Source organism: Helicoverpa armigera, chromosome 7 (assembly GCF_030705265.1).
Source record: "Helicoverpa armigera isolate CAAS_96S chromosome 7, ASM3070526v1, whole genome shotgun sequence".
Lineage (NCBI taxonomy): Eukaryota > Metazoa > Arthropoda > Insecta > Lepidoptera > Noctuidae > Helicoverpa > Helicoverpa armigera.
Window position 1 is genome coordinate 7,476,097 of NC_087126.1, and position 26,846 is coordinate 7,502,942.

At 33.9% G+C, this 26,846-nt stretch overlaps 2 protein-coding genes across 2 annotated transcripts; both read right to left on the reverse strand.

Moving 5' to 3' along the window:
* Positions 1-13,062: 13,062 nt before the first annotated feature.
* Positions 13,063-18,397, reverse strand: LOC110377507 (circadian clock-controlled protein daywake). The gene is made up of 5 exons (XM_021336434.3): positions 18,256-18,397; positions 17,175-17,412; positions 14,548-14,678; positions 14,131-14,280; positions 13,063-13,272 (listed from the first exon to the last, which is right to left on the reverse strand). The coding sequence occupies exons 1-5, from the start codon at positions 18,311-18,313 to the stop codon at positions 13,121-13,123; spliced, it is 729 nt and encodes a 242-aa protein (XP_021192109.2). The 5' UTR covers positions 18,314-18,397; the 3' UTR covers positions 13,063-13,120.
* A 5,584-nt stretch (positions 18,398-23,981) lies between these two features.
* LOC110377497 (uncharacterized) lies at positions 23,982-26,364 on the reverse strand. Its single transcript, XM_021336420.3, has 5 exons — positions 26,216-26,364; positions 25,774-25,999; positions 25,382-25,533; positions 24,873-25,031; positions 23,982-24,354 (listed from the first exon to the last, which is right to left on the reverse strand). The coding sequence occupies exons 1-5, from the start codon at positions 26,277-26,279 to the stop codon at positions 24,179-24,181; spliced, it is 777 nt and encodes a 258-aa protein (XP_021192095.2). The 5' UTR covers positions 26,280-26,364; the 3' UTR covers positions 23,982-24,178.
* Between the last annotated feature and the right edge of the window lie 482 nt (positions 26,365-26,846).

The following is a 26,846-nucleotide window of genomic DNA, read 5'->3' on the forward strand; positions in this document are numbered from 1 at the left end:
TTATGAATATATGTATTAATTTTGCTAACTTCGCTCCGCTACAAAATGAAACTGCTCCTATCGACTGGATACAAAACCTAAACCTTTATACCTGTGTCTAAGGAAACACCAGTCTCTATGCGTTTTACGCCAAATGATTTTATCTTAATCTACTGTGTAACACACAGAATTACTTTCGAATTACAATATATAATATTTGTTTGAAAAGTTTTCCCAAATGAATATTTTAATATCTATAAGAATAAGAATAAGAATAATTTATTGTTTAAAAATTACAAGCAATTGTTTTGATTCCTGAAACTTACACTAGGATTCCCTGTGTCGTAAGTTCCAGGCTCATTCGTTGTCACTTTTACAATTCATGTACAGATTTTGAGGTACTAAAGAGGAGACAGGATTTCATACTATACATTAATACACAAATCATATGCTCATCCGTTACAATAAATCACATATAAAAAAAAAGAAACAGAAACAAAAACAGTAAGGCTTGCAGTTGGGACTTGAAAGAATGTTGCTTATATATAGGTTAATACAAATTTTATAAATACATAAATATAGTGTAATTAATTTGTGCAATATGAATATGAATAATTGATGTATATATATCAAATAGTGTAACTATGTGCCTATAAAGTCTTCCGTCATGTCATAGTCCAATGTAAGAAGCCATTTCGTGACCACAGATTTGCATTTAGATGGTGTTAGCTGCAGAATATTGTGTCGATCATTTAGTTTTTTATAGATGTGTGGTCCCATAAAACCGAAAGAACTTCTACCTATTGTCTTGTGGCAACGAATCTTCTCCCAATATACCCTTCTACTTGACCTAATACAAGTATTAGGGGAGGTCTTGTGAAATCTTAGAGTAACAGATAAGATGTAAAGCTGTCTGACTCTTAGAACTCCCACTTCAGTGTATAGTGTGTTAGTGGGGTATCGAAAGGGTCGTCTATAGGCAACTTTGAGTAGAGCTCGCTGAGCCCTTTCTACCTTAATAAACGAGGTTTTGCCTGCTCCGCCCCATGCTGTTATGCAGTAGTTTAGGACAGATTGACAGAGGGAGTAGTACACCATCTTTAGAACTGAGTCATCTCCAATCCTACCCAGTAGTTTAAAAATACAGAGCATTTTTCGAACCCTACTCCTTAAGGCACTCAATTGTTTAGACCAGGACAAACGATTATCTACAAACACTCCAAGATATTTAATCGAATCTGTCTGTTCTATGCGTGGGCAACTACAATTGTCTAAACTGGAGCAGGAGTGCAGCCGTAGAGAGGTAACGCTGTGAGGGGACGTGCGTTTGGAGACGGCAAAGCTTATTGCTTTCGTTTTGTCTATGTTTAGAGTTAGGAGATTATGGGTCAGTCGCCTCGAGGTAAGCCAGGATTCGTCAACCTGGTCTAATTTGACGGTCATTCAGATGTACCAACCTTCATTGATGGTAAACATGTCCGTTACGGTAAAACTGAGTTGTAGCCAGTTCGAAACAGTTTTGATACCGTTTTCAATACAGTGCTGAACATCATCCCACGTTTCCCCATAAAACACAATTGCGGTGTCATCCGCATAAGTAAAGATTCTGGCTTGTGGTATTTTCAAGGCGCATAGTCCGTTTATATATATAATGAAAAGGGTGGGGCCCAACACACTTCCTTGCGGCACACCAAAGTTCACCGTGGTTGTGTCACTTGCATATTCCCCGAAAATGACTTTCTGAATTCTATTATCGAGGTACGAGGTAAACCAGTCCAGAGCAATGCCACGAACTCCCAGAAAGGACATTTTTTTAATCAGGAGTTTCCTTGAAATCGTATCAAATGCCTTGGCGATATCCAGGAATATGCCGGTACATGCCTGCCCTTTCCCAAGTTTGAGGGAAACGAAATCGGCTAAGTCAGTTACTGCGTCCTCCGTGGACTTGCCTACCCTAAACCCATATTGACTGTCCGAAATTAATTTATTTTTCTCTAGGTAACCGAGTAGTCGCTTGTTCACGACTTTCTCAAGAATTTTTGAGAGAGCCGTAAGTAAAGAAATCGGGCGATAGTTTGCAGGGACCTTGGGATCGCCATTTTTAAATATAGGACATATATGTATTTGCAATCTTTACGCAGTCAGGTACTTTGCCTGTAATAAGACTTAAGTTGCATAAATATGCAATTGGGCTGACCAAGGAATGTGCACACTGCTTTAGGAAAGTATTATTAATGCCATCATAACCTGTAGCTGACGTCTTTTTGAGATAAGAAATAATATTAAGTATTTCTTTTTCATCAGTCGGAGCAAGGAAGAAGGAGTTAGTGTCAGGGTTAACGGTGCTGTACTGCTCATTATGTCGTGCTAATTCATCTTCAGTTAAGCCCAATAGACTGAGTGTTTTAGCAGCAAGGTTTTGTCCAACAGTTGAGAAATAATTGTTAACATTATTTAAAGTGGTCTCAGGGTTTTCACTACATGTCAAAAGCTCAGACTTTTCAGATTTTTTATTTTTAATATTACATATCTTTTTAACTTCGTCCCATAGCTTTTTACAGTCTCCTTTAGTTTCCATAAGCAGTTTACGGTCATGTTCTTGTTTTAGATTTTTTAATAAATTGTTACAGTGATTTCGATACTTCTTATATTCATGTTGAATTACTAGATTATCACGATTTTCTTTTTTCTTTGCATTAATGTGCATTAAGTCTCGTCGTCTTATACACTTTAAAAGGCTTTTAGTAATCCATGGCTTGATAATAACCTCTGAGCTATGGCAAACGCGGTTAGTGGTGTGTTGTTTTATTTTGGCTGAGAGGATGTCGACAAACATTTGGAATGCCGTTGTGACATCTTTCTGCTCACTAAGCCATATAATTTGTTAATTACATCTAAGTGATTGGATATTTCTATTATTAATGTGAATAATTTATTTTCCTCGAAGAGTTACAGAATTACAGTTTGCATTAATATTTCTGCAAGGTTGAATGAATAGTATAATTTATATGAGATAAAATTAATCTTATCTACATCAAAAGGTGCCCTTTAGAAAATCTTTACATTTTTGCTCTTCAGAGCTTCATAAAATTGATGAGGGTTAGACACGAAGATACTTCATTAATGTATTGCTAATAAGATACTTAATTAACATCAGATTTATATTTCAAAGGAATTTTAATAAATCATTTATAATAGTTATATTATAAATTATAACTAACCAATTTATTTTTTCGTTAAATAATACAGCCTACCATTGATAGTACAAGAATAAATATTTTGGATACCTGATATTAATTCTAAAACAAATCATTTTAAAGATTAATAATGCCTGTACCTACTTTTGTAAGCATTTTAACCATTAACCCCCTTACTTATAAAATCTGTAATCACCTTCTAAGCAACATTTTAACTAATCACTACTTAAAGTGTTAAGTAGTGGTAAATGTTAGTTAAGACATGCTAAAGCAACGTTTATAAGTAAGAATTTTCTTAAACAGCCCTTAAGTACCTATTACCTATATTTAATTCACGTTTATAACTAAGGCTGTATGTAACTAATTAATTTTCAAAAAAAAAACTTAACATTGTTTTAATATTATGCGTGTAAAACTCTGAAGAAATTATAGTCGAAGCGGTAATTTAGTATTTCCATACTAGTGCGGCGTAAATTACGTCTAAAGTCAACTTGAAACAGAAAGCTATTAGGCGCCCAAATGTGCTCGAGCTGGCAATAGGTCGTTTGTCGTATAAAGTAATGGTCGTAAGCTAGAAATGTGACTGCTTACTTGCCACCGCATTGCGTTACTCGCATAGATGTCGAAGATTCTGGTCATATTTTATGAAGTCCTTATGAATCAGGAATGGCAAATATATATGGTAGGAATATATTTGAAGTATAGAACCTGTAGAAGGAAAAATGAATTCCTGTCGGCTGCACAGTTTACGCGCCAATATCCCCAAAACCTCTCAGTTCTAGATACATATCTGAAACCAAAAGCTCCAGTATTGAATGAATTCCAATTTTGAAATACAGTTCAAATAAAACAAATAAGAATCAACAAAATATTCGACTCCAACAAAACGTAGCTTAGCTTGAGCACAAAACGAATCTACATAATGAATTTAATCAGAATAAAGAAGTATCTTTAAGTATCACTCCGTCACTTCAAATTCTGGGCCAAATGCAGGCGCCTGATCAGAAAAACAAACAACGTACACTAGTTTAGAGACGAGGTACAAGAGAACGTCAAAGAAACTCGTGCTTCACATTTTGAATACTCCTGTCAAGAAAATCTCGGAGTAATAGGCTCTGTAGCATTTGTTTTCGACCTCAATTTCGTTCCAGACGTGCTTATTTCACTAGAAGCCGACGAACAAATCGAATGGTCTAAGGTTTTTAAAGGACTTTCGTTTTGACCTAAAAATACAGACGAATCTTTGAAGTTTCTTATTTACTTTGTAAATTAAAGTGGAAAAAAGCTGTGACTTTGCGAACCTTTAACATAAAAATAACCTAACAATTTCCCCTATATTCTATATCTTCCTTAACTTTGCTATGTTAAAAAAAAACAAATGGTCTAATCACGGCGACCCGCATCCATAAAGATAAACATAAAAAAAGATTTCCGCAAACAAAACAATGATGTGAGAATAGACCCGGTTCTAACGATAAAAATGATGGGTAAAATATTCATTGAATGGTCTAAAATTATCGTAACCGTGTAATAGTGTGAGCGAACCCTTACACTAGCGAGAATGCCGATCTCCTAACCACGGCTTGAATATTGCAAATCCCACCCTAGATTTTATCTTTGAGGCGCAACCATATTCGCTTCGTACAATCTCGAAGAAAATCATGTCGAATTTTCCTCACATCATTATATTATATTCATACAATAAGAATTTAAGGAAGCGCATAGAATAATGAAGGCTCCATTCTCGTCTTAAATTCCATGGAATATAAAAAAGTGTACTGAATGGGAATAAATAATGGAAGAATGAATAACAGCCTTTCAATAAAGCAAAGACTTGTTCATGATAAATGATTTAGCGCGTCTTTCTAATACAATAGTTAAATTAGCGCTTTTTCTTTGAACATAAAAAAAAATTGCCCATAAAAAAATCTCAAACGATATAATACCTATGCTTATTTTATTGAAACCAAGCTATTGATTAAAATACCCAGAGGAGAAGTTAAATGAAAAACAATGACATATCTACATATTCAATTAATATTATTGCATAAAAAATTACTTGTATTTAAATGTTTATTTACCTACTTAATTTAATTATCAACAACGCCCCCGGCATAAATATTATCGCATATCAGTATAAACTACAAAATTCAATTCCCTGTAAATCCACAATGGTATAGCGCTCTCACGGAAAACACACATTCTGCAACGTCACTAGTTCATCCCCCGACGTACAAAAATACCCACATTATTAGGTTCCTCAAAAACAATCTTTATTGCACCAGCTTAAGATTTATCAGGACCGCATTTTCTTGTTTGCTAGTTTGTGTTCGTCATAGGACCGCGGGTCGAGTCTTTGTTCTTGAAAAAGTCGCTTTGTTTGTCTGTTTCCTATAGCCCGACAGACTCGCGGATGTGTTGTTTTGATATTTTATAAACAACTTGTTTGTTACACCCAGTCAGAGGAAGTTATAAAAGTAACATATTTGCCGTAGCGAAGTCTACTTTAGGAACTTTTTGAATAATTATGCGCGATGGCATTGAGCGGTGCCGGGAGACCTAGTAGTTTCTGTACCTCGTTATTTCTGTTTCATAGAATAGTGTAGGGGAAAACACGATTATGAAACTACGGGAAGTATGTTAGTATCCTGGTTGGACTGCTAGCTAACGAAAGGAATCCAGAATCCAGCTTACAGCTAAATCTGTTTCTAGAGCAAAGCACACACAATCTTCATGCAGACATTGGAACTCAGTAATAACATTCCTATGCGAATGTGATACACTCGTAAGTTAATGCGCTCTGGCTCTTTCTCGTAATAATGGACCAAAGGATGTGGACACACAGATTTATGACCCTGTTTTATATTTATTACTTTGATCATTGGTACTTTCCATTTAATATGGAAGTGGAATTTTCATGCGTGACCGCGTCCCGTTGCAATTTATTTCGCGTCTTGGTTTGCCTTTTCGAATGGATTTCCTGATAGAACCTACTGTTATGAATGGCCTTCATTTGGTTTCGGCGACTGGTTAAACATTTTTACTACGAAGCTAGAAATAAATAATTTGATTCTTTATACCCTGATTTTAACCAAGATTAGAAATAAAAGCATGTGTTGAGTGTAGAGGTTGCATTACACTTCAAAGGTTGTAATTAAACACGACTGTCTTCTGTTACATCAAAATAAAGAGCAGCTATTTCATTTAAAACTGTGTAGTGCCAATAATCCAATGAGCATTATTTTACTTATTTGATCAAACAGCGAATGAATTCTATCCAAAGGGATTGTTTGTAGCTGCAATCGTAGGTTTTTAAATTGTTCGGCTGAAAGCATATTTTATCTTTATTTACAGATCAAATTCTTCAAATTACTGCTTCGCTGAATAATAAAACTGCACCTACACAAAATTGATAAAATGGTTATATCAATAACAAAAATTGACTGCACATAATATAACAAAACAACTGTAATCGTATAATATACATAAGTCTAGGTAAAATTGAGATCAAGTCCGACCAAAAAAGTCACTAAACCCCAAAATTTTATCAAGAATAAACTTAAAAGTGACTAATAGGAACCATTTCGAGCAAACCCATAAAATCACCATACGATTCAACAAAATACAATTTGCTTCGAAATTCACGAAGTTTACTCTTTTATTGATATTTATTGGCAATGTCAAGGATTTGCGGTAATAGAGCAAGATTATGCAGAGGATATTTGTCTAAAAATTTTTGTATCGAAATTTCTAGAAGATTTTTTGTAAACAGCTTACAAATCTTCGTCAGCAGTCGCTGATTACAAAAATAAAATATCCTTACTATTTAAACGTAGAAGTGGGACTTTGACTATTACGCTTTCACAGGAAAACGGCTGCAAAGTATGACAAGAAAAGTAGGTATACATAATACAGGCTTGAATAAGACAAATTTCCATATTTCTATCCTGGTATTCATGCGACGGGCTCTATGGTGCAAAGAGTAAATTTACTCTTTAAAGAAATCAACGCCACTGTTTTGTTCTAAAATCATTTTACTTTTTGAATGAAAATACTTTAATATTGTACAATTTGACCGTCAAAATTTCCCTTAAACTGGAACAAAATATTCGACACCCGATAGTTCCCGTCTCGCTTTAATGATGACAAAATTTAATGAACTGCCTTTTGGTTGAGTAAACTCTTTGTCCAAAAGTGGAATTCTCCAGGAAATTCGCTCTCAATGTTGATGTCAAGGTTAACTTTTGTTATATTTATTCATATTGAGAATATATTGTTTTATCATACCACTCGCAACTTAATAAGTACATAATTCTGTTAAATAAATTAAGATACATATATGATAGGGTTGTCAAGTTGACTGAACAAATCTTCAAATTCAGAAAAAAAATGTTTCAATAGTCAAAAGTTCCATCAAAGATTATATTGTTTCACATTTGTCATTGTAACCGCCAGCATCTTTCGCATTTAAATAATTCACTAATTAACATTATAGCACACCATTATTATATAATTATTATGTAACCTACACTCAAGGTTAAATTACATTAATTAACATTTTTATAAAACAAACAAACGTAAATATAATTACGTAAGCGTACTGGACAAAATTTAATTACGTATCTACACTCAAATAAAATACCAGAACCTCATTATGATTTACGAGTATTCTCGCGTAAACACTACCTTAGTCCCTTATTATATTCTCACAGCATACCATTGAATATTCACTAATTAATCCACGTACACTTTTATTCCGTAATTCTAATTCTGTGTTACTAAGTGACAAAGGCAGATTCGGAACGCTATACATTTATACAGAATGCGTATCAACCTTTTTGGGAACGAAAAAAACAAAAAAACAATTCCTTGAACCGAGATTTCGTAATTAAATCGCAAAGCCGAACACGTGTCAAGTGCCATTCAGTCTGGACAAAGTATCCATTTCGGCAAACCGCAAGCAATTTAATCTATAAATAGAATTGTACCAAAAGCTATAGTAAGCAGTAAAATGGATTATTTTCCTCTAGGCTGCCATTTCCCCGCCCTAACTTACTACCCTCGTCTAATTGCAAGTTTTTCTCAACATCTGCTGTCTTTTAATTAATGATCACGTACCACCTGCTGAGACGGTCGTGTATTTTTCAGTCCCCTCTGGTAAAACACTACTCGTGCCTTTGTAACTTACTAACAGAAAATTAGAGATGTCCCGATATTTTTAGTATTGGGAGTAATACACGTGCCTATACTGATTCAGCAATCTATCAGTTTTGATATTTGTAGTAACGTAATATTGAGTAAAACAACAATATCTCCCATCAAACACTAATAAACGCTTCTTAATATCAAGCCATTGACTTCCAATAACCAAGGCCATTAAGTTGATATCTCCTTCACTCCGCTCAATCTGACCTAGTTAAGGTCCAACCAGGTTATTGTAAATTTCATGAGTTATTAATCTAAAGGTACCGCGACTAAATAGTGGCACTTAGCCAGCGTATTGGCAATTAGCTGAGAGCGTCTTTACTAATGAAGATCGAACGCTTCCCCGGTATCAAGGAAACCAGTGAAGTATGAACCACTTAGGACTTGCATTGCTACGGATAAAATTTATATGAGTGCACAATGGAAGTGTGTAAGTCGATACATAAGGTGTTCACATAAATGTTATTCTATTCTTCACATATATTAATCAAAATCTGTATTTTGTGAAGATCGCAGGCCTTGAGCGCGGGGACCAAATCCAGAAATTCCATAACGAAAAAACCTCACGCTCCTCACTCCGACGGGCACGGAGGTGTGGCTGTGAAGGCCGTGCATTGTCTAACGTCGTGTCAGTTCGGCAGTCTTCGACACGGCGCTGTGTGTCGTGCGATTAGACGTATTGTACGACTTTACGGAACTAGCCCGAATCGAGACGAGCTGCTCCGAAATCGGACGAATACATAATCAGCTGTTTGTATATAGGTGTATAAGTATTTATCTACAACAGTGAACGGCTGTACTTGTAAAATTTGTGTAAAAAGTGTAACTTGAATTAATATCAAAGAAAAAGAAATACTGTATGAATAAAATAAAAAAATAAATAATTATAATTGCATAAGTTGATACAGAATGCTATGCAATAGCTTTACCGCGGCAGTCCCCGAGTGCCACACGTATTTTTTTTTATCGTTGATATTTGAATCCTATATTATTATCGTCATTTTTTATACTCTTTTTACAAACATCACTAAGCATATCGAAAGCACAAGTCTCATGATAGCAAGCAAAAGTTTTATCATAATTTTTCCGAAGCTTTGAATATTCCAGCTTTGAGTACAATAATTCAACAGCTGAAATATTTTTTGCTCCGAATTTCGCTCGCCATTTTTATTTTGCGCCACCATACTTGATCCCTGGCATTGCAGTCAAAATGCACATGTCGGATTTAAATCGTAGGTCTCGATGGACATTTTATTCCCGACTAGATATTGGACAGCTAAACGCAAATAGGAACGGAACCCGCTTACCTCGGCTGAAATCTCCCGGCGATTTATACATGAACAGACTTTTAATATTCCCTTGCTAGGTGGATTACTATTTCTGGTGCAGTCAGCGAAAAAGATCGAATAGCATTTTTAACACTTTATTTTATGAAATACCTAGTAAGGTAATGATATTTGAAAAAGGATTTCGTTTAAACTGAACAGGTTTATGGAAACTTCTCAAAATTAGGCACCTACATGTCATACATTGTGAAACAAGGAAGGAAATAAAATAAATGACAAGTAAACATTAGCATATACCTAACTAGATATGTATTTATAGATTTATGATTGCAGTTGAGCATTTTATTGCATATAGTAAAAAGGATACAGAAATTAATATACTTCTTTTACTTAATCATTTACATACGAAAGTACGATGCATTTAAAAAGATTGTCCAGCGATAGTGATTACTTTACAGCTACTAAGTATTCCCATTGAAAGCTCCCTAAAGACAATCAGAATTAGTACAATAGATGGAATGAGCTAGCTTCTTTCGTTCCTAGCCTCAGGTACGACTTTGTGATGGAAATAGACTTCTAAAAGTACTAGAGAAGGATCCTTTGCAGAGTCCTACCGTTATAAAACTGGTCTTAGAGGAGTAAATTGTTTTTGTGCCTCTAGGCGTTTTGCATCGTCTGGAAGCAAGTGGGGCCGGGAAATATTAAGCGGTTGCTATCTCTTTTAAGCGTTCCTTGCGACCACGATATAACATGCCCTACCCTTTAGTCTGGAAAGATGTAGACGTCTGAACGGGACGTTGTAAAATGGCCATTACCCTGAATATTCTCGAACTTGACTTGTGACGGCAAAATTGTTTTCTCTGAGCACCAGCTGCAGAATTATTTGCGTGTAAACATGGTACAAAAGGGAATATGAGAACGTCTTGAATATTAATTGACTGGTCGAATTCCTTAGGAGTAAAACATGATTTCCCCGCATCACATTTTTTACATATTCGGAATGTAATAGACTTCTATTATGACGAAAAGTTGTAAGATACCTGTACAAATGTATAGTATAACAAAAAATAAATGTAAAAACAAAACTCAGAAAGATGACTTATTTTATCTCAGAAAGTTGTTGAAGAAGCCGAGAATAACTTTCAGATGACTCTTGTACAATTGGGACCATATTTTGGTGTGCAGCCCTCAATTACAACAGGTGCGCAAGGGGATTCTAGAAAGTTCTCGGAACGAGGATATATTTATTTTTCTTTTAAAAATACTCAAGGAAGCGGAATGGAGATTGAATTTATTTAGATACGGAGTTACGAGAATCTCGAGGTTTTGCAAAGTGTGCTACAAACAAAAAACTGAAGTATTCCTTGATATGATAACGTCGAAGAAACTCCGCCGGTGTCTGCATTACGGTATCTCAAGTCATTGCCTTACTTACGACTAAAATCTGGTCTTAATGTTGCCTTTTCAGCCTATTGTGTGCGCCGTGAAGGCTCAATTCATACTGGCTTTAACGGCTTTTAACAAACTCAAGAAACTAGAAGCTTTTAACCGGAGAGGAAGTGAATCGGAATTGTTGCATGTTAGGCAGGTTCGTGACGGTACTAACTCTCACAAATAATAGTGTACATAAGATGTACGATGATACATTTCAAGCCTTGGTGCTGAGCCAGAGAAGCGCAGTAGTTTTTAACTGCCGTAAGCACATGAATTCTGTATTGTAACGGCAAATAAATTACATGTTGCCTTTATTTTGCTGGACATTATTCTACGCTATTGTAGTTCTTTTTTGTGAGTCCATCCTGTTTGTAGATGTTCTTTTAGTTAATATAATATGTAAGTTTTTCAGCATCTACATGAAAATGAAGCTACACATTTTCCCACACAAGATATTCACGCAGACCATACAATTCTATTCCTCAAGCCATCTCTCAGAGAAACGCGAGCATCAGCAATTTTAACCGTTATATTTTAAGTTTCCTCCGCCGAGACAAACAGTATTATGGGTCCCATTCCTGGTAATCTCATCCGCTTCGCCGTCGGTAAGGCGGGCACATTGTCCCACCTTTATCTCAGGTAAATTACGTTTGGGCCCAGATATTCGTTGCCGCCTGTCTTTGTTTTGCTCCAAGCCTCGTAATTGCAGTTTTAGTTTTAAATCTTTATGTTAAAGATAGCTATTAAAAATGATCGTTTAGGCTTCCGTTTTTGGCCGTCCGTAATTGGCGGTTTCATTTTGGGCTACCTCAGAAAGTACCTACCAATATGTATATATACTAGGTATATACATAAATGTATCATTTCAGTAATTTACTTTGTATAAATTTACACAGTACACCTGCTTACTTTAAAGCATAAACTTATTACCTACTTAGTATCATAACCAAAACCATATGTTACAAGTTCCTGACTCACATATTCAAGACTTTGTATGCCGAAACATTTTAACCCTACATTCCGTCGGCATCCAATAATAATTCAAAGATGGCGTGCTGCGGTTTCTCTGTGGATGAACTTAAAATTTAATTAAATCACGAGATGTTTCCTAGTACGTCCACCAACGGGTGATGATGTTTATGTTCTGAGCAAATATACGGGGTTTGAGACAACAGACAATTTGCTAAAGGACGGTAGCTGAGAAATGAGTATTGTTGATTTTGTTTTGTCACTCTGTCATGGTGGTTGAAACTGGTATTTTCGTCGTGATTATTTTAAAATATTTAATTTTTATTTAATCTTTATTAATTACTACACTGCCAACAGCAAAAGATATGGAATCTAAGTTACGTTAAAATAAATTATCAAATTAGATGGCAATGACTAAAAATCTTCAAAAAAAAATTAAGAGTAATTTAAAACCTAGAAGGCTTTATTTACTTTTCAAAAGAAACTCATTAAAACCTTAATTATAAAGTGTAACTTAAGACTAGTTCAATGCTATCGTTTCTACTTTTGTTCGGGTAGCCGAAAAACTATCAAATAATAGACGAAAACGTAGGGACCTGTAATAGGTAACCCGATATTTATCAAGTCAGCAATTAGTGAATAAACTGAGGTTCTCTGGGCATTTAATTTCTGGTCCGCAGGGCTTTAATTAAGAGCACACCGGGGAATACGATAAATTAATGTGAAACAAGATTTTTGAGACAATGCTCTATCTCGATGGTGGGGCTATTTAGTAGCATGCGGATAGAATTTAGAAATGAAAATATAAGTTTATCTTATTATAATTAAGATAAACGTCCGTATATTATAATCTGTAAACTCAGTATCCTCATATTTTAATAGTACCTACCAGAAAGACAGCTCCGTACCTTATCAGCCAAACAAAACAAAATCGAATCGACAAACAGAATCCCATCTACAATTCCACACACAAAAAAATAAAACAAAAGACGTTCGCTCATTATAAACATTTATTAACAAACAAGACTTTCAAACATCGAACACTATTTCCTACTCTGGTAGGAGTTCATCATAAGGTACTTGTGACAGCAAAACTGACAGATTCTCGGCGACAGCTGCACCCAGAGACTGACAGATGGATGGACCCACGTCAGCTACAATTTCACGCCACATTTCATTTAGAAGCTTGTTGATTTGATCACCTGGAAAAGTAACACCTGCGTATATATAACCTATATATTATGCCAATAAGTTATTTTATACACATACTTCATGCACGTTGGGTTTGGGTAATTTTTCGTCTCTAAATAACGAGTTCAAAGCAATTGAAGTAGTCCAACATTTTGAGCGTAAATGGATGTCGAATATGCCATGAATCTTGTGGTCAATCATTGTGGTCTAGAGAAGCATAAATCACAATGCATCATTAGGTACGAAATAAATAATTCCAAATTCACAGCCAAAACTGACCTTCCAAAAACAACATTTGATATATCATGTTTATCCCTTTCACCCTACGCATTTATTTGAAGTATTGCCAATCATCTAAATTCGTAGACATCAAAACATGCGATTCGTTCAACCATTTGTAGAACTTTTTTATCGTCAATTGTTGTTTTCAGTGTTATCTGTTCGCAAAATACTTCTAAAACGATCAATCATAAAATTGTACCAGTTTTTGTTTGTGTAACGCTCAGGTTCCCTAGCAAAGCTCCATCATTTTTTATATCCTATTCTATTGGGAATAAATAAACCGATGAATTTATTAAATGTTATTTTATCTCGCCGGATTGAACTAAATGTTCAGTATTTTCGGACACATTTTTAATTGGACCACAAACGATGTGAATCGATTAGAATTTTACGTTTCAATATAGTGTGCTTTAGTGCTTAGCAAGGTATTTGAACAATTATTTTCACTTTACAATACTTACTTCACTTTATAATGCTACATTTACTTAAAACACTTTTTATGATTTTTGATGTTTTAACTTGATTTGTATAATTGAAATATTTTTATTTACTTATCTTATTAAAAAGTATACAATTTATATAATTACCAATATTCTTGTCATTCAAGAGGTTATCCAGTCTAAAACTAGCTTTTTCCACTTCATACTTGATGTCGTGTTTATATATTTTCCAATAAATTTTACCATCGGGTCCTTCAACGTGCTCATACCAATAACGTATGTGTAATAGAGTATTTTCTGAAAAACAAAATTTAAAAATAAAAGCTTCCCACACGAAACAAACACCAATTAATGTTTTTATTTATTTAAATAATCATCATCATCTCAGCCATAGGACGTCCACTGCTGAACATAGGCCTCCCCCTTAGATCTCCACAGATACCTGTTGGAGGCGACCTGCATCCAGCGTCTTCCGGCGACCTTTATAAGATCGTCTGTCTGTGATTTAAATAATGATGTTTAGATAACTTATTTTATCCTATCAAAAATTATTACATTACTCACTTAAATGTATGTAAGAATCTCCATTTGATTTAACTGGTATAACCAGTAATCGGCCGCTTAAGTCGTAGGTATTCTTCACATTCAAAGTGACCATAGCGTCTGCTATTATCATTTTATTTTCTAAATCAAACCTAGAAAAAAAGATAATAAATATTGAATGTTACTTTTGTCTGACAAAATGATAAAGCAAAACAGTGTGATAAAATATTACTTATTTATTTTATTTTTTGTATTTTAATCTACAGGTAAATCATGGTGTATTATGTAAATAAAATGCATTTAACACGTTTTACGACCAGAACTTATGTACCTACTCATTATCATAGTACATAACTAATAAAATTAATATTTTATTTTATTATGAGTAAAATTAAACCGAGTTCTTTTCAGAAATTGAAATGGTAAACTACAAAGAAACCCGTAAAGTTTTCAACTTTAAATAAGAAAACTTATAAAACAAAACTCGAAAATAATGAATATGCAAAAATATATTTGCATTCATTTAACGACGGCGGGCTAATTTGAATGAAATTCTGCAAGATCATAGCTTGGTTTTTCACACCATTACGCCTTTTGTTCCCAATGAATCATCGTCTGAGCCTAATTATTTAAACGGACCCTTTAAGTTACGACGCCTTCATAATATTATTCGTAATTAAAAGGCCGAAAGCTAATTGTCCGTGAGTCATGACGTCGTCGTTAGCCGCACATAGTTCATTATAGATTTAGGTGCCTACATTATACAGACTGCAGAACAAACATTTGAGGTCTTAAAATAAAAAAGTTAAACAGACGTTCGTCATGTGTTTTCAAAATTTTTGTATGGAGGATTTTCCTTAATCCAAGGCTAATATCTGTTTGACTTTTTTAGGTGTATTTTTCTGCTAAGAACGTAATAAATGCACCGCTATGCGGTCCTTTAGGTTGCAACAAAACATTTTGTAAAACATTTTTTTTAGGAATTATTATGACTCGTCCCTTCATGCTTTCAAACAGATTAATGTGTGATTCCATATCTTATTATACAATTTCTCTTTCAGTAGCAACTATTTTAGTAAGTGACAAGGGTCTTATATTTTAGGCGTTCATGAAACGCTAAAGAAATAATGTCTCTCCAAAAGATTTTTAATTATTTACCGCGACAGCAGCAAGGTACTTAATACAATTAACGTTTAAAAAATTAAGCTGACTTAATGTAATTTGTTAATTTTGTCGACTTTGTTCTTGAAAATGCTCGCAGTAATTATCTATGCCATATTCTGCTATCTTACTTTATAATTAGATTTTGGAGTTCGTAATTTTTTTTTATAGCGTATAATATTTTGAGAGCGTATAATACTTCTCATTTTGTTATAGATCCTCAAAGTGATATTTGTGTTGGAACGTTTTTGTAAGGCCCACTACAAGGTAATGAAGACCATATCTTCGTTCTGACGCCAAAGTCCTAATGGAACCAAATATCTGATATAACCACTATTGTCATTTAAATTGCTTATGTATGACATATGGGATATTTTACTTCCCCACACTTCGGAGCATCTCGAACTATTTTATATAAATACTTTTTCAGTCAATTACCCATAGCAATATCATGGCTGTGACAAAAATGATACATTACATGATTTATGATGGACTAAATAGCGCTCGTAAAAATCTTTGAAGAGGTTTGTCAAATTATCCTACAGGCAAAGCATGCTATTATCAGAATAAAACAGTTTTTTTCTTGCAACCCATCCAAAACTAAAACATATTATACATAATTTTTGTTTTTGTAGGCTTTCACAATATTAATTAATTTATTAAATTAAAAATGGAGCCATGACAAAACTAAAAATATACCTGGAATTTACGAATTCTGAACTTTAAAATTGCATTTCATAGTAAGTAAATGAGTTCCAGGTATTTGCATAAGCATTCATAACTGGATAATCACTAGTTTAAGAAATGCTCAGTCATTAGTTCAACAGAGTAAACAACGGCAAACAATGTTTGCACCAGTAATGTATAATTACGTCTCCTCTATAATTTTCTAACTATTAAATCTTACGAAGTTAAACATTACGCGAAAAACTATGAAAAGTTATGTAAAACAAGTAACACTAGTTTTTTTTTCATATTCACACGCTGATAAAACTTCTTTAGAACATGAGTTTAAACCATGGATAAGTAAAACATTGTATCACCGACGCAAAATCTTATGGAGTCACTACGAGATTTCACCCACGTTCCCTGGCAATAACCCCTCGTGAATTCAAAATGACGACTTCTCTCGACAGTTCACGCATCGTTCTCGTTTTTACAATTTAAAACAACAGGTATTTATCACCAACATTGGCTCGATCAAACAATCTAACAAATTCTTCAGTTTTATATAATCATCGGCACGAATCTTGAGCGCTGACCTTCACCTGCGCAGAAGTTATTAATTGGGTCCCTGTTGTGGTATGAAGTGAGGCGCGGCGCGGGGCGTTGTAAAACGGTGATTGGCCCGAAGCGCATCGCGTTGCAGCCGTCACTCGGGATTGGTTCTTTGCTAATAAATCACTTCTGCGCAGATGAAGGTCAGCGCTCAAGATTCGTGCCGATAACTATAATAATAGTACCAAAAAAAATAAAATGTTGCTTACTTAAGGTTCTCCATATGCATTTTCGAAAGTCCTGTAAAATAGTTGTCCTTGAATATCACTCTGAATCCTTGTTTATTCGGTATGTACACTGTCATTTCAGCGACGTACAAAGGATCTAATGGATGAAGGCCTCTATCCGGGTCTCCTAACGAGAATTGATGAATAGAATCCCTGGCCGATTTCAATGCACATTCATTTAGTTTCGGATCGTTTCTTGAACATGATGTTATGTATGACGCTGGAAATTAAGAGCAGTGTTTTCAAAGAGGCCTTTTTAGCTCCTGTATACTGGTTGAAATGGGCTAGAAATTTTTGGGAATTAGTTATTATTGATGCTTTGGCGACCATCTCACCCTGTATATACCTTGCACCAAGCATTTTGTCGGCCTATCCCTTTTCATACGAAGGAGTGTAGGCCTTTGCTTAGTAATCAATCAAAAATAAACATAATGTTAATTCCACTTTTATTGTTGGAAAATCATCAAGTGATCCCTCTATGGGTGCAGCGTGAGGTTGGCATCAGAGTCTTACTGACTAAAAGCCACCATGTTCTTTTTGAAGCCCTTCATGTACCAGAGGCGCAGTAACTCTTTCGAACAACCCCGCAACCCCAGCAGGCTCTGACCCTAAGGGGTCACCTTATTTGCGGTTTTAAAGATTCCCAGAATTGAGCAAACAACCGAACTTCTCAGTATCACGTACCGACACCACGTAATAAATGGAATATACTTAGCTACTAACGGTATTAAACAAATGATTTTTTAAGTGCAAACCAATTAAAAGCTTTTGATCATCCACTTTTAGGTTGTTCAAAATTTAAAAATAACCCGTAGACAAATACAGAGTTATTTCAGCATATATATTTTGATTATAGCCACAAGTAAAGTAATACTAAGTAGTATTTATTAAGTATTGAATCTGTTTATTTCTACCAAAATTCATCGCTACAGTTCTTCCAAACCCGACACAATAACAGACATCTAAATCTTTCGAACTTTTCTTAGTCTATGAACTATTACAGCGACAGTAGCGACTCACAATTTTTTGGCACTTAATTTTTATTCAACTAAATAAAACTTACGTAATCCCATAGAGAAAACACAGCCAAATAACTGAACTAACAATATAATTTGCAACATTTTGTGGACCACTTGTATAACGCTAGAGAAAACTAGATAATCAGCTCCAAGTTTGTTCGACCAACGCTTTATAGACTAATAATGAACAGATTATATGTTACAGCCTCTTCATTATGTAAGTTAAACACGGTAACCCTTAATTTTCAGTCAACATAGTGAAGGTTTCCTCTCGGGAAACCGTACTATTTTAGATGGCCTCCATAGATTTCTTTGTTCTTTTTTATTTCCATGCCTGCCTTAGTACTGGCTGCGAAGTCGTATACACGTTTAAAAACGCAATGTATGTCATACTTTGCAGCACATTGCTACTTCTACAAAGTATCTTCCAAGCCCTATTGTTTAAGCAAACTCATACAAGAATAGACTCTATATTTACTTAACAAAGGGTTGAAATTTCAGAGGCATTCAATGATGCAACCGTTTTGCATTATGAGTGGTGACGTAAATAACTTTTTTAGATAATTTAATAACAAGATATGCGTTCTAGTAAATTATACTCTGCGTGCAAATACGTCAGTGGTGACTATTTAGCTTTGTTATTGTTTATGGGAGTTTGTCAACAACAAGCAATAATGTCTCAATTATAATAAATGTTTTGTTGTAAGAATATTATCTATGAAAAGGTACGCTTTATAAACTGGATTTACAAGTACCTATGTGTTTATTTTGCAAGTATTTGTTACTGACGATATAGCAGTATGAATTGTACATTGTACGAATGACAAAATATAAATAACTCATGCCTCAACTATCTTAAAATAAAATGTATACTTTTTTAAAGGATAAAAATCATCAGGTATGTAAAATTGTACTGCTTCCAGGTCCAGATTAAATTTCCCAGCGAATACAGGTAAAACAATAATAATACCTACTGCAATGTAGCAATGCGTTGGGTGTCTGAAAAAGCTCTATTCACGAATCTCCTACCTCATATTCCATTACGAAGGACCGTGTTTAACAATAATACAATGTTAAAAAAAAAATACGCTAAATGCTAAAGTGTCCACTTGACAAGGACATACACATGAAAAGCGTCGCAAATGAAAAATGTACGCGAAAATATATCACCGCGGGAAATGTAAATAAAATTATATACATAAACATAAGAAGATGCATCTTTGACACATGAGTTCAGTTTCGTGTAAGATTCGACCTTATTCTCTGCTAACGTAGAATTCAATTTGCATAATCAATATGTTTGTTAATTTTGATAAGAGAAAAACGACTTTAAGTTCTAGACAATAAGTTTGAGATTGAAATGGTAATTATGTGACAGTGTACTTTTTTCCGGTTAAACGTTAACAAAATAGTTTAGGTTGGAAGTGACAGGGAGCACGTCACTTGAGCTTACAGAACATTTGTACTGCATGAATGGTGTTTTACTTTGCTCCGGCATAGAAAGTTCCTGGTTGGTTTATTATTTAAAAAATTTCAATATAAATTGTAAGTCCCAGCTGTCATTTGAACACCTTTGGCAGTCGTTACGGGTAGTCGTAGAAGCCAGTAAGTCTGTCAACCTGTCATACCTAAGGGTATTTAGTAGCATCCGGTCCGCATCCGGTTAGAGTGGAAGCCACCCCAAGATAGTTGGGAAAGGGCTAGGCAGATGATATAGGTACATAGTAAGTAGATACATAATGCGTACAATATATTTGATAAGGCACTGCATATGTAAATTATAATAATTTTTATATAGTATCCTTGTTTTCAAGATCACTGATCACATAATTTGATTATTAATAAGCAAATTGCTTACCTATCCACTTATAATTGAATTGTGACATTGACTTGCTTGCATGAATGAATTCATGTAATTTGTACAGAACTGAAACTAATTAAGTAGAAGTTATTATCATAATAATCATAGTATTTAATGATAATGAAATTATATGAAGTCTTCTTTTATATTATTTTAAATCCGAGGTCTAGCTAACTTTACTTGCATAATTAATATTCCTTTATGCTTCAAATGATCGGATACATTGTGGTTTTGGTATTTTCAGTTATTCTCACCCAAAATTATGTAATACTAGTTTTCGCCAGCGGTCCCACCGGCTACCTAAGCGAACTCATGCATATATGCTATATTCCCTCCTGTCAATTTTCATTGACATAAATAACAAAAATATAGTCAGACAGTATTTTGAAACAATTGACAGTGCTGTCAGTTAGTAAAAACAACGGTATTTTCCCAAAAGTGACAGCTGTCAACTACACAATAAAATCAGTACAGTATACACAAAATTACGCATTTATCCTATTAGCTAATGTCGAGAATAAAATATTAGTAGTGGTTGTAAAAGGTTGATAGATGATGGAAATCAACAATTATGCACATTTTAAACTAAGTCGTGTAATTATGCCTACTATGTTTCATGATAATAATACACTTAATAAAATGCTTCCTAGTTAATAATAACTTGTTTTAGGTAAGTATGCAAAAACGCTTGTCATGCTTCATGATTTTAATATCTTTTACAAATCTTGATATAATTCGTAAAATATAGGATTTGAATTATTTAACAGAAATTTTATTTTTTTATTCTGGTTGTGTTATATAATATTTAATTAATATTGTTACATTTATTTTACTAAGACTATTTTTAGCTTTTACGGACAGTATTTAAAATTGTAACCTAAATGGGTTCAACCCGATGGTTTTTACCCGACTGCCCAGAGGCGTTAGGTAGGGTAAAGGCGGGATAGATGCCCCACTTTTTGAAATATGCTTATAGTTTAATAAATATTGGTTCTACATTAATAACCCCTATGAATATAACTAGTTTAATCCTTTATGTTTATTTGTGATTTGTCTTTTTGGACCTATATACTACACGTTTTGCAGATTTTAGCTTTTTGTAGACCTAAATTTTTGGGGATAGATGCCTACCCCTATGGATAGATGCCCCACCTTGAAAATACTAGCGAGGATAGATGCCTGCGGTGCGGGATAGATGCCCTTCATACTGTATAAGTATATTATATTAATAATATTTACATATTTTTTGACTTTAATTCATTTGAAATGAAATGTATTTTGCAGTTTTTTAAATCTTTTTATATTCATTATCAGATTAATTAAAATTAACACAATAAAATTCTAAAAGTATTTGATCAACAAAAAAAATGTATTTTATATTTTAAACCCTTATTACAAAATATTAATTATTTAGTTTCAACATGCAAAATTATAAAAATCATTCTTTCAAAAACTAAAATAACACAATATACTTAGCATCATAATGTTTACACAGTGAAAAGTGTACAGGTTTCATGTAACCAGCACTGACACATTACACATTGAATCCAGTCGGATTTAGGGTTTGGTTGTTCATAGCTTTCAAAGCATTCTATGCAGTTATTTTTATTTGTATCTTAAGGCTCATCCTGTCCATCTCTTTTAGTCTTTTTCACCGGCAAACCTTTAGTTTTCTTTCCCTTAACTATGTTCTTAGGTGAATTGTCTTCATCTTCACTGTTTGAACTGCAAATCATTCGTAATCAATAAAAAGTATACACAACCCATACATAAACACATGAAAAATATTAAAAAAAAACACAAAAATATATTAAAAATATATATTCAAAGCACTTATAATACATTCAGGGTACACGTGGTGTATGGAGGGATAGATACCCCTAGGGGCACCTATACCGTAAAAAATCAGGGCAACTATCCTTTTTGACAGGGTTAGATGCCCTAGTATTTTTTTAAATAAATAAATACAATAGAGCAACTATTTACATCAAAATGTATACTTCATGAAACAATATACATACGTGATAAAAAATTTGATGGAATTAATATCTACTTATAAAGTTATACAACAGCAAATACTCACCTTTAAAAATTTTACGCTCGCTGTAAGTTCGCCGCAGAAATGAATTCACACACAAGCGAAACGCGACCTCACCCTTCGATGGTGCGTGGCTAATTTAGGTGCGGGGTGCTTGTGGCTTCTAATTAAACGGTTGTTTCTTAATCGCGAGCATGGGAAGTTAGGTTTTTTAAAAATGGGGCATCTATCCCACTGCGGCATCTATCCCGCCTTTACCCTATAAAAATATACCTAACGCCTCAGCCAATCAAATGTTTAAGTAATAGTATAGGCTCCATTCCAAACTGATACAATTCTGATTTTTATTCAATACAAAGTGGTGAGGTTGAATAAGACGTAACTCTATTCAACAAATACTTCTTTATTTTTTTTTATTTTATTTTTTTTTAAGGAATAGCAAACAGTTACATTATATAAACTTACAAATAATATAACAATGACTTGTTGAGGTCATAATGTAGCCCACAACGCTATCCACAGGTAAACATAAAAATTTAGAACAGAAATTCTAATCGCTAGGAACATTAATAGCAGTACGCGTAACAAATAACAATTAGGGAGAGTATAGTAGTGTAAACATGACTTTTAGCAAAATATAGTCATGAAAAGGAAAGAGGAGTTTAAAGATACGATGACAAAATTAAAATGTTTGTTATTAAGAGGTTTGGGTTTTAAGTAGGGAACTATGAAGGAGGCTTTTGAACTGATTTATGCTACAATTGAAAATATCAATGTTTATAAAGGTGACGTTATAAGTGTCAACCATACGGCGGATAGGTGAGCGCAGGCCCGAATTAGTGCGACAGGTGTTCAGCGCAAAAAGAGTGCCTGGGCGCACCTGTCGCCTGTGAATGGTTCTTGGTACAGCATAACAGATCATATTATTTAGGTTTGTACAGTTAAATTTATCTGACTATATTAAACAAGACAGTTGCCTCAAGGTACTTTCTTCGAGAGCTAAGGGGAAGGAGTTTGTATTTGCTTAGTAAAGTAGGATACGGCAGGTAAGCTTTATGACATCTATAATGCATTGCACGCAAAAATTTGTACTGGACATTCTCTACCATCTCAGCGTATTTTATGTAGAATGGATTCCATACCGAAACTGCATACTCTAGTTGCGAACGAACAAGGGCTTTGTACAAACATAAATACGATGTGGTTTTTTTGAAGTCAAGAGTAGACCGCATGACAAATCCGAAAAGTTGAACTGTTGAACTTCTTATAACTGTTGAACTTCTTATAGCCCTTACAGGATGATTCCCTTAAAAAATGCAGTAATAATTCTGGTATTAAGTACAAAGGTGCAAGTCACTAATTTTTGCATTCGTGACATACATAAGTACGTGATATACGACGTAACAAAGTTTTTATCTAGCTCGAACCGGCTTTAAGCCACAAATGTCATGAGCAGATATGACAGCACGGTGGACTGGTTTATTCGTCATTCTTGTTTGTTTTAGAGATTTTGTTTTATTTTTATTTTATTCTAGATCTCATTTTTGTTTATATTTTGAGCTGCGAGGATAACGTTGTACATTAGTCGTCACCGTACGTAGAAACAAGTATATTGTTATCTAAAAATATTTCATCATCATCTATTCTTCGAAATATTTATGTTTATTTATTAGAGCAAAAATAAATGATGAAAACAATGACAAATCTGTCTTGGTTTTTTTCACAAATCCTACTAAACTCTTAGTGATGACAACTTGGAATTTCGTAAAGTAAGGCACAATTTCAGTTTTATAATAAGTCACATATTTTTTTCCCAAGTAATAAGTAGTATTCTTATCTCAGGATCCCCATAATAAATAAAAGAGGCCAACTTAACAATACCAACTTTTATTGTCACAAAAATAATCTCGATATTACATATAACATTGTTCTACATATACAAAAACAAAGGTAAAATGAACAAAGAGTAAAACAAAGTTTATAAAAACGCAATCTTTAGAAGATCAAAATTATAAAACCACTTCAATTTTATTGAAGTGGAATATATTTCAAACTACAAAATTCCATTCTATTCATGCGCGTACGCGGATAAATCGTCGAGGATATAATGTTTGGCAGGTACTGTATCAAAGAATTTGTGTAGGAAGGAATACAAAATGTCCATAGCTTTGTCCATGAAAGGTGTGCCGAATGATGCAAATAACATCTGCCAGTTTTCATTCAAAACTCCCGTTACGAGTTTACCTGTAAAAATATGAAAAAATTAAATTAGTTCATTGAAGGGTGACAAAATATTTACCTTGGACATGTCAATCCGTGCCCAATGTATTTATCTTTTATCCTTATCTTTACCTTTGAAGTCATCTTGAATTGACTATAGCATGTGGTCGCATAGAATACCTTGGTTAGGTTAGCCTCATAGTTTACAAAGTCATACAACAAGTTATGATTAGACCCATAAAAACTACAATTAGCGTACATTGTAGGTATGCAGATAAATACTAATTAAATGCCACTCAGCGAAGATTTATGTTATTAAAACTGGACTCTTAATCTCTGATCTTTGACATCCATTAGACCTGCTACTGTTTTTATAATTTTTCTAAATTGATACTTTGAGTTATAGAACGATTAAAAGAATATAATAAGGTTTTCTAGGGTCTACTAGAGGGATGAAAATATTTTTTCTAAAATATATAGATCGACATTACAAAGTGTTATTTTATGCAAGTAAAACGGTAATACATTTGAAAAGTACTCACTTGCTTCTTGCTTTCCTATATACAAACTATCGGCGAAGAAAGTCATTTTTCCTTTGATTTCATAAGTGTATTTCAGCTTGTCATTTTTACACCTAATGTAAAGATCACCATTTTTCTTGTGGACGTCGAAATCAAAATCGATTTTAAGATAAAGTTTATCTGAAACAAAATACAGGGCTTAGGCATTTTTACCTAAATATAGCAGTAGATAATAATAATTCACCAATAGTCACCATTTTATATTGATATACGGGAATATTTAAATCTGGAATCGCATCCCTCTTGACCGAGTTTGGTCGTTAATTTGGATTATATTCAAGAAATAGCAAATAATCGCCCTAATCTCAAGAACTACGGATCCGATTTCAAAATTCCATGGAGAACAAAGAAAATTGTATCAGTGTTTGGTAGTCCCTTTATTGAGAGACGCAATAGGCTACTTTTGATCCGGATAAGCGGTGAAACAGCTAGCATAAACTACTTATTAACAAAAGAAAAACATTTGTTACCAATTTTGACTTTTCCATTTCCATCACCAGTGACTGTATCTCCACCGGCCAATGTTTTAACGAGAGGGCTGTTGGAGAACACTTTGTAGTGCCCCTTAATTGATATATCGCATGTCAGCTCCATAAATGCACGGCCTTCTTCAATTTTAGTACTGAAAAGGAAAATATTTTCACAGTAATTGAAAATGGAATAAGAAAGGATTTATTGTGAAGAAATACCGATTGAAAAATAGCCAATATATACGAATTTCTGAGGCGAAGATACTTCATAGACACATTTTTGGCCTGAAAAATCTTGCTAAGATAAGTAACCAAATAATTTATTTTAACTCCATTTACCCTAAACTTCGTAGATCCTTTAAACAAGACTGTTACATGTTAAATGTACTTACACAAACTTATTAACGATGCAATCTTTGACTCCCTTCGCTGTGCCCTCAATCATAGTAATATCAATAACATTTAGAATGGCCAAAGAAATGTTATTGATAGCAATGGGATCAATTGTTGGGATGCCCAGCTCTGGAACACCCGTCTTGGCAATGTCCCGAATCACCGACTGAATTAAGTCCTTTTCACATTCTCCATCATTGATTTTACATTTTCCCAAATTGTCCACTGTAAGAAGTGTTACATAATTAGTGTGGAATAGCGCAAAACATCGTTTATGCTTCAAGAAATAAATGATGATAAAATTGGTCTTGTCTGATATTAATTCGGGATAAAATATTTCAGTTTTAAAAACAAATTACTATTTTATTTTTTACTTGAAAGAGGAAACTACATAAAAATTAATTACTCATGTAAAAAATCTGAAATATACAGCCAACTTACCGAAACTCGATTCACAAAACACAAAAACTGTGCACAACAAGAAAAGGGAATTTTTGAAGAACATCTTTACTTGTCAAAGGATTGACACGAATAATGCTTAGACTCGACATGGTGATTATATATATCGTCCACAAAATAAACGCCAACACGTATCATTGGGAAAAAATATATAAAAAACCTACTCCAAGATACCTTCACTATAGATCTTAATACCAGGTATTAATAGCCTTAATTGAGTGATTTTAAGAATAGTCTTGAGGAAAAAATAATATATACAATGTCAGAAACGTATGTATTATGTAATTTTATTTTTATTACGTTCTCATCATTATGGTTACTTATTTTAATGGACATCTACAATGTATTGTGTTAATTCAAATGTATCGCCAATAGGGTTCCCTGAAAACCACTAAAAATAACGTTTGAAATGAAAATAGAGAAGAGCTGGCATTCAGAAACTACAATTGGCGTGAAAATAATATAATATCCAGATCTTCATAATTTAATTAGTTATCTCTATTTAACATAAACTCAATCAGTATTTTTCCAATTGATATTGGTTGGAGTTGGCTACTAGTGTAATTGGTTGCATCTCAGTAGGTACCAGAGTTTAACATGGAGTGACTGCCTA

Bases quoted from the DNA above. Each gene is read 5' to 3' on its own strand.
- LOC110377507 (XM_021336434.3), bottom strand. From the start codon at position 18,313: ATGTTGCAAATTATATTGTTAGTTCAGTTATTTGGCTGTGTTTTCTCT. The intron at 17,413-18,255 runs GTAAGTTTTATT...CTTAATTTCCAG, and splicing joins TGTTTTCTCTATGGGATTAC to CGTCATACATAACATCATGT. The intron at 13,273-14,130 runs GTAATTATATAA...TTACTTTTCCAG, and splicing joins CTTGAATGACAAGAATATTG to GTGATCAAATCAACAAGCTT.
- LOC110377497 (XM_021336420.3), bottom strand. From the start codon at position 26,279: ATGTTCTTCAAAAATTCCCTTTTCTTGTTGTGCACAGTTTTTGTGTTT. The intron at 26,000-26,215 runs GTAAGTTGGCTG...CACTTCTTACAG, and splicing joins GTTTTGTGAATCGAGTTTCG to TGGACAATTTGGGAAAATGT. The intron at 25,032-25,381 runs GTAACAAATGTT...ATTTTGTTTCAG, and splicing joins AAATGGAAAAGTCAAAATTG to ATAAACTTTATCTTAAAATC.